The 10595-nt window shown below is 36.4% G+C and overlaps 2 protein-coding genes and 1 long non-coding RNA gene across 6 annotated transcripts; 2 read left to right on the top strand and 1 right to left on the bottom strand.

Moving 5' to 3' along the window:
* The first annotated feature begins 288 nt into the window (after positions 1-288).
* LOC140831986 (uncharacterized) lies at positions 289-4543 on the top strand. 4 transcript variants are annotated; one of them, XR_012117985.1, is made up of 5 exons: positions 290-497; positions 1268-1751; positions 2125-2746; positions 3487-3599; positions 3729-4543. XR_012117985.1 is itself a non-coding variant. In XM_073195733.1 (4 exons), exons 2-4 carry the CDS (start codon positions 1302-1304, stop codon positions 3749-3751), a joined length of 1095 nt encoding a protein of 364 aa, XP_073051834.1. In that variant the 5' UTR covers positions 290-497; positions 1268-1301; the 3' UTR covers positions 3752-4543. The 4 variants fall into 4 exon arrangements, 3 of the variants coding, with proteins under 3 accessions (XP_073051832.1, XP_073051834.1, XP_073051833.1); XM_073195733.1 differs by lacking the exon at positions 3487-3599; XM_073195732.1 differs by having other exon boundaries at positions 3487-4543.
* Positions 4544-4589: 46 nt separating this feature from the next.
* Positions 4590-6022, top strand: LOC140831988 (uncharacterized). Its single transcript, XR_012117986.1, has 3 exons — positions 4590-5037; positions 5212-5369; positions 5885-6022. It is a non-coding gene; the product is annotated as an uncharacterized lncRNA (long non-coding RNA).
* Positions 5627-8659, bottom strand: LOC140831987 (BIIDXI-like protein At5g11420). The gene is made up of 3 exons (XM_073195735.1): positions 8451-8659; positions 6940-7437; positions 5627-6367 (listed from the first exon to the last, which is right to left on the bottom strand). Exons 1-3 carry the CDS (start codon positions 8521-8523, stop codon positions 5829-5831), a joined length of 1110 nt encoding a protein of 369 aa, XP_073051836.1. The 5' UTR covers positions 8524-8659; the 3' UTR covers positions 5627-5828.
* Between the last annotated feature and the right edge of the window lie 1936 nt (positions 8660-10595).

Here is a 10595-nt window from a genome sequence, read left to right as displayed (position 1 = left end):
GTTTTTGTCACAAATTGTTTCTCGTTATAGAATCAAAAATAAATATTTATTTATGTAATTAACGAAACACATTGCACTAAAAATATTTTAAATAATTTTAAAATTTATATCATGATCAGACTGCTCAGTTATTTAACAGTAAATATAGTAAAGATTTCTTTGAAATATTGACCGTTTCGTGGTAATAATTTTGGAGTTGAATACTTTATTATATAATTTTTTTATTCTAATATTTTTCTTATTATTTTAAGTTTGGGAGGAAAAATGTTATTTGTTGGGAGGACGTGATTTCCAACAGGCGCGTGACCAATAATATTCTTTCCTGCTCCAACACAAATTAGGTGGTTTGGTAAAATTAAGGCCCTGCATTTGCCAATTAAATAAACCCTAAAAACGATCAAGGTAATAATCAACATCTGTTTTAAAGAGAAAGCGTGGATCAAAACCTTCAAATCTAGCAGTCCTGATACAAAACTCCATCCAATTTTGAAGAAAAGGCAAGTGTTTTTTTTTCAGTTTTGGGTTTTATTTAGGTTCATCGAATTTTAAATCTAATGGCTGTTCAGCGATTTAAATTTGGGGCTTTTGAAAAATTGTGTTTTATTTGGATTTAGAATTTAATTCCTTTATTATTTGGTTGAAATTTTAGTTATTAAATATATTTTGTAATGATCATGAATATGAACTGGTTAACAGGTTTGTCTGTAATCTCTTATACATACGGGAAATCGTGAAATCAGCTTAAACTATTTTGTCCTGGAAATTTCATGTGGGGAATCTAGTCATACCTGTTTTTTTTTGAGAAATAAATAGGATTATTGTGGTGAATTAACATTTCTTGAATTGATTTGGAGGTTTTAAGTCAAGAGAGATCATTTGTGATATGAACTGGTCCAAATCAATTATTAGTTTGTATTGTTGTTCCAGAGGCTAATATTTGGTGATAAATTAGCATCAGGAATTTGTTTCGGCTATGCGATGTCAAGTGATTTATGGATAAAAACCGTGAGTATTCCAGGAAAAAAAAGATGGGATCACTAAAGTCTCTTTAAATATTTCCTATGGTTGTTCCACATAAGAAACCGATAGATTTATTCATTAATATTCAGTCGTGTTTGCTGTCTTAGCTTCTGTTCTTGCAAGATTGAGCCTATAGCATGGTTGATATGAAGGAAGTGTTGGGCTTTCAGCAGCCTTATTTATATTAGTATTTATTTTCATTTCCATATTATTTTGTGCGATAACTCACTTTTCTTTGTCACCACAGGTTTTATCATATTTATGGTACAAGATCATTTATAATGAGATTCAGAAAGGGGGATAAAGTAGAGGTAATGAACAAAGAAGAAGGAGAAATATCATGGAATACTGCAGAGATACTATCTGGTAATGGCATTACTTATCGGGTGCAGTATGACTTTTATTTTGGTCTGCCCAGAGATCAATTGGTGGCAACAGTATCTTGTAAGCTTGTTAGGCCATGCCCTCCTCTTGTACAAGGGGCAGAACACTATATTACCGGTGATGTTGTGGAGGTTTTTTATGAATCTTCATGGAAGATTTCTTCTCTCTTGAAGATTTTGCGTGGCAAAAAAGGAAATATGAGCAATGAAATTCGTTTCCAGGATGCTTCCTTCCAAAATCAGTACTTGGTAAGATTGCTTGGGTGCTCAAAGGAACTAATTATTGCCCATTCGGACATCAGGACGAGACAAACCTGGCATGATGAGAGATGGTTTCTGATGGAAAAGGTTCCATTTTTTCTTCTCTTTTTTTCCTGCAAGCAATGCAAACATTTTTTTTTCTTTTTTCTTTCTGTTTCAACTTTTATGCCGAAATATTATCTTGATTTCAGTAGATTGGATTTATGGATGTATTGATTTATCTGGTTGATCTCGTTTTCTGCAAGTTTTATGCTTCATTGTAAGTTTTATTATTATTGAGTGCTTATCTTTATAGGACTTCTGGTTTTTTGTATTAAGAAATTGTTATTGCTAATGATACCATGTACAGTAGTGCAGATCCATATATTTGTCTTCCTTGTGAAGTCTCCTTTTTCTATGTAAATATGTCGAAGATGTCCCTGTTGGCATTCACTGATCTCCTAGTTTCTCCTGTTTACAGTGTTGCAGAGGAGGCGAAGACGTTATAGCTGGAATGGACTTTGAGGTGCCAGAAGGTGATGGAAAGATTAAAAATCAACCACAAAAAGATTGTTTGAAGACTCCGGATGAGATTTCCTTTTTGAAATTGCCCAATATCGCTTTAAGGCCCCAAAAGAGGAAGCTCTTGTATCAGTCCTCTACTATTGCTGCACTTGATGGACGTGTCGGAAAACTACGAGAGATTCAGAAAGATGGCAAGGAGCTGAGGCCGGTTGCTGCTCCAGTGCTTGAAAAGGTAGATGCTGTTACTTCCCCGAGAGAACTTTTGGGCGGAAAAAACATGCATTCTTCCTTTAACATCACATCAAATGGACATAATCAAAAGGAGAGGAGAAAACAAAAAGATGTTCTTGACTTTTCTGGGGTCAGAAATTCTGAATTAAATGGTTCTGACAGTGATGCCTGTTCTGTGGGTAGCTGTAGCATTACTGATCGATGTCCAAACAACTGTCATGGTCATTTAAAGCCTCCGTGTTGGCAAGATACAGACACCCTCAGCTGTGATTCAGAGTCAGTTTTTTCAGGCATCGAGAGGAAAAGATGTTCCCTTCCTCCAAATGAAGAAATTGAAGTCAATATTCGTAAGTTAGAGTTGCATGCTTATCGCTGCACTCTGGAAGTTTTGTATGCTTCTGGTCCCTTGAGTTGGGAACAGGAAACATTGTTGACAAATCTTCGTATTACGCTCCACATTTCAAATGATGAACATTTGAAGGAGCTGAAGCATCTAATATCTGCGAAAACTGCTGTTTTTGTTTAGTAACAAGAGAATAAATGTTGATTCCTCCTCTTTTTGTAGAAGGATTTAGAGCCAGTCTTTTCTGTTTTAACAATGTAAAAGGCAACTTGAACATTATGCTCTCTATCTTCTGTCATTTTTATTATATCCACGTCTCTCTGGATAGTTACCTTTTTTTTAAATAAGAGATACGTCTCACATTTGTGTTCATGTAATCACTGCATATTTTTCCTTCAAAGAAATAATTTAATTCATATTTGTTTTTCATATGGTGCGCAGTTTTTCATTTGTTGAAAGTCTAGAATATGCTAGCGACAGCTTCAACATCTTTCCACTATAAGACACTTATTGGGGGCAAAAGCTTTAAATATTTTATCTTACAGGTTGTAGAAATCCATACAAGTGTTGAGTGAATGATGATGCATTAATCCTTTAAAGGGCCCCTTTCAATATGAGATGTCTGTAGTAATCTTCTGTTTCTCTGCGTTTCTTTGATATATTATAAATTCCAACATGTACATGATAGGTAAAGCTTGCTGTTAATTTCCAAAAGTGCTGACTTTTGTTGATGAATTGTTGAAGGACAATATCATCTGCAGGCTGTCTACTGATGCGAATGCATATAAACGCTAAATGCTGAAGGAATGCTTTGTTTTAGTTCTGTTCCCACATTTGGAGGATTGGAATGTTGAAAAGTAAATATTTGTTTTGGGCTTCTTGTTCGATGCGATATTTTAAGTTTGGTTTCCTTCGTGCACATTTGGCTGCACAAATTTTAGTTTGAATATACGTTGATCAATCTTCAACTCCCCTGCATTTTCCAGGGCTATGGTTGGATGCATCATAATTTGTTTCCAAAGGTTTAAAGATGATGCCAGGTTTTGCCACTACTCTCCTGGCATTAACTTTTGAACGCTTCGGCCTTCTACCTTCAAACAGATGCAAACGACCTTTGGCCATTTCCTTATTTTTACAGTTTAGCGTCTGTTTATTTTACTTAAGCATCGACTGGATATACTACATACATTTCTTCTGCTGGACGAGGAAGTACCTCTAAATGTAAGAGAAGAGCATCAGCCAAAACAAGGTTCTTATCTTGCTGAATTTGTGTTAATCTTGTGTCCGGAATATGGTAAAAGTGATTGCGTCATTTATAAGTTTTTCACATATGAATGATTGAGTTCCTAGTATGCATTTACTTAATTCTAGTGCACATTCACTAACTTTAATCTGCATCAGTTCGCACTGTTGATTGTTTCTATGTGGATGGAAGTCTTTAAGTCATTGATCAAGTTATGAAAAGCTTTGGACCGATCCGATACCAGCCGAGCAAATGACTGCTCGGATATCATCTTCCCGGGCTACCAGAAGTCCGGACTTTCCGACGAGTTCCCAAGGTAATAGCTCTTTACCCAGGTTACCTCGATAATAACACCGCACTCGAGTGCACACGTATGTGATACCTTATCTTGGTAATCATTACTGTCAAAATCGTATGGATTTGACAAGGCAAGAGGGACAATTTGACGTGTCAGAGAAGTTGTTGTCAGACAGCAGGGTATTGGCAACCATCTTGCCATAATTAGTATGTAGGCACTGAAAACAAAGTCATCATTAACTTTCTTCCTATAAATATCAGGTCTGTTTAGCATTTATGCATTCATGCACATATATTGCCCACATCATTTACTCTCGAGATTTTGATAGATCATTGGCATATCATTCTCTTGCTACATTGGTTCGTTCACCTGTTGATTTTAGCATCGGATGAAAACAAAGTCAGTAAATATCATGCCCACATCATTTACTCTTTAGATTTTGATAGATCATTGGCATATCATTCTCTTGCTACATTGGTTCTCTTCGTTCACCTATTAACTTTAGCATCAGAGTGGTCACGTCGGACACTACTCCAGCGCTCATTCGCGTGATTATCTTTGTGTTTGCAGGTCAACCCCAGCCTTTCTCGAGAGAAAAACCTCTGGTTTGGACACATCTCGTTGTGCTCTCATTCTCCATTATTTCTAGACCCGATCCCGTAAATCGCCCGACCCAGCTCCCCTCGATCACATCAATGTTGTTTCACGAGATTCTAGTCAGTTTGGCTGCTGCAACTGGTGTGCTCGTGAACATGTAATTTCTGATAATTGTGTTATCTGCTTTGTGATGCTATCGCATATCCTTGATTTGACAATTTGACGAGATTCGGTCTCTTTCATGCATTTTTACAAGTTTTTTCCTGGTTTGCTTGCTCCCATTACGTACACAATCCACTGTTATCATTGGAGTGCATTTGTATATTGACAGTGAATACATTGCAAGTATCTCAAAAGAAAAGTTGTTTAGACGATGTTGTGTCTCCAGTTGCATAACTTCATGTGAGGAGAGAGAGTTTCGGAGCAAGAAGCCGAGAGAAAGGATGAAGCACGTCGACTGATCAACATAAGACTCAAAAATGATTTCAGGTGAGTGTGCACTAGTATGGTTTCCTTGCGCGATATAAGTTATTACCATTTATAACAGCGAGTATTATTTAGGTCATTAAAGGACGGAGAAGCTGACATATTAAATATGAAGACGGCATTATTTTATTTACGTACTTTTATGTGGTCGACATTTACTTTGGCTCCACCATTCAGATAATTGAAAAATCCTGAATTTTCTTGCACACACAGAGGGGACAATCGCTATAAAGATAGATACATTTAAGATAACTCCCAACTAAAGTCAAATTTTCCAATTTACTGAACTCAAAATACAGTATAACACTTGATAATTCAATCCCACTCCTGATATATAGACTGTCAAGTCTTCCAACTTGGTATTTAAATAACATTTCTAAATAGTAATAAAAAATTTGGCACATGCTTACATAATCCAAACATTCTTAGCATACATTATCCCAAGATCTCAAGTGGCTTTGTTTAAACGAGTCGTCTGGGGTTTCGAATGCTAAGCAACTTTGTATCATCAACAACAGGTCCACAGAGTGAAGCATAGTCATCACTCCTCGTATGGTAATAAGTGCTCAGAAACATGATACGTGTACGATTTGAAACCGCCACGAACCGCAGCACGGCTCGTTTGTATCCACCTGTCCCTTCTGACTCATAAGGAACTTTGAGAGTGTCCCTACCAGCAAAAGCCTCGACGATCATCGACCCCTCGCATGAGTTGCTGGCATCACCGACTGCAAAAGTAAGCTCATAAGTCTTCCCTGCGATGGTTCGGGCCACCTGGGCAATGGCGCTTTCTCGGCCCCCAACGAGCTCAATGGCCCGCTGGCCGTGTGGGACAGAGAAATGGGCAGCGTCGATGTATTTTACAGCTTTCAGGGATTCAACCATCCAGGCTGGAAGGGCAGAGTTATCGTCCTCAATGTTAGGTGGGATTAGGACACCCGTAGTAGCATTGGGAAACATATATGCACCTTCTTCGAAGTCGGCATTTTTCAGTAGGTTAACTGCACAGTAGAATAAATATATACATACAGTGAGTCTTGTCGAATAGCAGTCAGCAACACAATTATTGTTCCAAATCATCTTGATTTGCGTGTATCTTTACCGCATACATGTGACATAACTTCCCTCTTATAAACCAATTTTTGGGATTTTTGCTTAACAGTTTTACTCTCCTTGAGAACGATAAAATGAGGAGCATGACTTGTGAATTTGCTATCCGGTGTCAATAATTTCTCATGGATCCACGTCTTAAACTGCATTGAAGTTCAAGTCCCTACCAACTTCTCATTAGGTGCAAATTATGAGCAAGTAAATTTGGTATCACTCCCACCTGATAGGCTATAATATATTCATCCTTTCTCTATCTATAAAAATTAAGCATGCCCGTATATCTCTTCACCTTTAAATATGTAAATTAGTAGTCGGCTAAGCACACATATATAATGATGAACTTACATTTAGTACCACTTTTGAGTTAAGCTTTGGTAGTAATGTCATTCAACTACTGAGTACATTCTGTGAATAGAGTGGCAGAGGCAGAGTTTGGAAATAAACAATATAATGCTGAACTTACATTTTGTAGCTTTAGGAGGATTTAAAACTCGAATACCAATCGAATCAATCAGCGGTCCGCATGCCGGATCTTCTTCTTCCCCTGGATTGTGAAGCAGAATCTCAGCCACATCGAAAATCGCTCGGAACGCCCACGCATACAAATCCCAGCCGCTACTACTGTACAATGTTTGAATCGGCATCACCCCGAAGTCCGGTTTCACGGACACATTAAGCTCCTCGGCCTGAGCACACGTTCGAGCAGCACTAAACGTTATTGCATACAAACTTCCTACGGTAACATTTACTCGCTGCTTAATGGACGCTTCGTTTCCAAGCCTAACCGCAGCAAACCCCTCAGGTACCACTAGTAACATGTCACCTTGCTTTTGCCCGGCTTTGATGTACTCAACAAATCCTGAAGTCTCCCAATGTGGTATAGCATTGGATTTAAGTACAACGGTTCCATTAAGGTCCGAGGACTTTGGAGCCTCCTCGAAGTTGCCGTTGTCTAGCGGCCCTGCATTTTTTACGTACAATACATGGATTTAGTCTTTGGCATTTTAGATAACCATCAGGAGGGGAAAAGGGAAGGGCTACTATCTACTCTTACCGCCAGCTCAAGTGGTTTACGGCGATGTTTCAAAGTTCATGCTTTGACGTGTCTTAAAACAAAGATGCATCATAATTCAAATAATATCGAATTTGCAAACGTAAATTTCATATCTTTATGATTTATACTGTAAACTAATTTCTTGGCCCGCGACCGAGTTGTATGAAATCCCCTGTAAAGGAGAAGTGATCACACCAAACTTTTTCAATGAATGGTTGTCAAATATTGCCGTTTTAATTAATTTTTTTAAAAAAAAAGGTTGAATTTTTCTTGATATATGGATCTAACGAATACTCATTGGTCTCATTCTCTGTCAGTATATTAAAATAACGAATCTTTTTCCCCTAGGAAGCCAATGAATCCTCAAATCGATCAATCGCATCACCATTATCAATGCAATATATGTCGGCATTATATACAGTCTGTTTTTACTTGAAAACAAAAAAAAGGTTACTTGAAATAATTTTATATTCTTAAAAGAGGGATGACAGGTTAGCATTCATTTGTAGGCACCATAATGATTTACATCATTAATTTCGCGGGCCGGGCTTCGGTGATTACATTCGTCTCAAAAATAATAATTCCAGCTCGAAATACGTTAATGCAACCAAATCAATGGCTCCCTCCAACCATTCAAGTGTGGAAAGGAGCAAACTTCATTAATGAAATTCAAAGATTCCAAAATCTTGAAATCGATTTTCTGCCTGATTTAAACCTTGGCCCATTTCAGTAATAAGCACCACAGGTACACGTACACCCACCAAAAACATTCTGAACATTAAATAACCCATACAGTAACAATATGTATCAAGAAAATGCATCGAAAACCAAGTTCTTGGAGACCCATAAACCACAGAAATATCAAAACAGAAGCTTGTTAATGCTACGTAAATCAGAAGAATGATGGTTAGTTTGTTTACCATCTTTGAAGGCAAAAGCAAAGCGGCAAGTGGCGACACACAGTAGCACCGACAACACGGTGAAACCCCTCATTCTTGGCTCACAGCTGTGCGCTCTGCAGCACAGAGAGTTAGTAGTTGAATTATGAGTTGTGCGATGCTTGGAATTGGGATTCGAAATAGGCCTTTTTATGCATGTCAGAGTTCAAAAGTGGGCTTTGTTTTTGGGTTTAATTACGTTGGTGTCTGAACTCCATATTCAATACGAGGGGCGTTTGTGTAACTTGACTGAGGGTCTCTTGCACGATGAGTTCAGTAGCCTCACATGGGCTCATTTAATGACCACTTTGCCCTCTTATCGGTCCTATTCTCTTTCGAGGGAGCCGACTGTTACGATACAGGTCATGGGTGGAAAAGAATTTGGATATTTGATTGGGTACAATTAATTTTAAGTTTGCGGCTTAAATTTGTTTGGAAAACAAATTAATTTTTAACTTGCTTGAGTTGTACGAGAATAGAGTAAGGTTGGCTGCATATGAGATTCTTACCATTCAAATTGAACATATTGATCACAAAATTGATTTGTAAGACTGTCTCACAGAAAAATTTGTAATATTACACAAAATGACATATTATGTGGACCTCACATCAAATGTGTAAGAAATGCATGATATGTATCTTCACACAAAATACATTTAATTTGGGTGTATTGTAATAAAAGTAAATTTCATCTATATATGTTTCGATTTTATGCGTAAATTTAAACCAAATTTATAAATATTAAATCCGTAGAACTAATAAAATGATATTATAAAATTGTGTGTGACATAACGCCAAGATGTTCAATCAGTGCTCGCATGTGACAGACAATCTCCTCCATTATAAAAGGGCTAAACGTCAATATATTGAAAATCCACAAAATTAAATTAAAATCAAGTAATACGAAAAAATTATTATTTTAGACTCATTCATGAGTATAGAGGGAATAATTTTTTTTAAAAAAAAAATAACAAAAAGGGCAAAATTAACCTTTTCTGAATTCTATGGAGATCACCTCAATTGTTTTTTTAGAATAGAGAGAAACATGGCACGAGATTTTGGGGGCCCAGTAAAAGAAATGGGCCCACCATAGGGAGCAGATAAGTTAAGTACTAGAAAATCTATCGGATCTAATCCGAAACCGCGAGAAATGGGTTGTTTTTGGGCCTACATTTAACTGGGCCTACAAGTTAATGAACATGCCCTAGCAAAGAATTTCAGCCTCATCTCTCGTTTCTCAATTTTTTAGAATATGGAATACTCTTGATAAGAAAATATAAGAGGTAATTAAAAACTGATGATTTGCAATAATAGTCCGAGGTTTTACCTAATACAAATCGAACCGTAACGGTTACGAGTTCTCACGTCATAAAAAAAAAACTTTAAAATTATACATTTTCTACAATATTAGATAATTATTATTATTATCAAATATGGGCATTACTATGATTTAAAAATAAAACGAGAGTTTGGCTTTATAGTAAAGTAGTGGGTTTCAATTATTTTGCATGTGGACAACAATGTATTCAAATTGAGAAACAAACAGGACTAAATAAGCAGCATTTTTGTCATTTTCATTGAATGAGATTCGGTGGCAGAGAAATTCAATGGACTCACTACTGTTAACAAACAGCAGTAAAAGAAATATTTGCGCTGACACAATCCTGTGTCATTTTAAATTTTCTAAAAACTCCTAATGAATAAAATCCTTGAATCAACAAAGATTCCTTCGACCTTTAAATGTGAAGAGATATATATATATATATATATATATATATATATATATATATATATATATATATATATATATATATAAACCCTCTTTCATAAACTTAACGAGTTAAAGATCTCCGTCTAAAAAAATTGGTATAAAACCAAATCAGGAAGAGGCAAATATATAAGACCAAAATTGTATTTTTAAGCTTTGGTACAAATGGAGAAGTAAATGTTGATAGTGACATAATTCATGAAATCTTTAGGTACATATATATATATTGGAGTATATATATATATATATATTGGAGTAATGAATGGGTGAGATATGCTGATGATATCTTAAAAGTGACCCAATTACCCAACACATCGATCATGCATGTGAAACAATAGCATATGTGTTATGTCTCAGAC

This window comes from Primulina eburnea, chromosome 5, assembly GCF_022965805.1.
Source record: "Primulina eburnea isolate SZY01 chromosome 5, ASM2296580v1, whole genome shotgun sequence".
NCBI lineage: Eukaryota > Viridiplantae > Streptophyta > Magnoliopsida > Lamiales > Gesneriaceae > Primulina > Primulina eburnea.
Note: the sequence above shows the minus strand (reverse complement) of the source record. Positions and strands in the feature narration are given on the sequence as shown.

What these genes read in the sequence shown, in the direction of transcription:
- LOC140831986 (XM_073195731.1), top strand. Translation starts at nt 1,302, where the DNA reads ATGAGATTCAGAAAGGGGGATAAAGTAGAGGTAATGAACAAAGAAGAA. An exon ending in GATGGTTTCTGATGGAAAAG is followed by an intron (nt 1,752 to 2,124) that starts GTTCCATTTTTT and finishes TCCTGTTTACAG; the next exon opens with TGTTGCAGAGGAGGCGAAGA.
- LOC140831987 (XM_073195735.1), bottom strand. Translation starts at nt 8,523, where the DNA reads ATGAGGGGTTTCACCGTGTTGTCGGTGCTACTGTGTGTCGCCACTTGC. An exon ending in TGCTTTTGCCTTCAAAGATG is followed by an intron (nt 7,438 to 8,450) that starts GTAAACAAACTA and finishes TAAAAAATGCAG; the next exon opens with GGCCGCTAGACAACGGCAAC. An exon ending in TCCTCCTAAAGCTACAAAAT is followed by an intron (nt 6,368 to 6,939) that starts GTAAGTTCAGCA and finishes TCTACTGTGCAG; the next exon opens with TTAACCTACTGAAAAATGCC.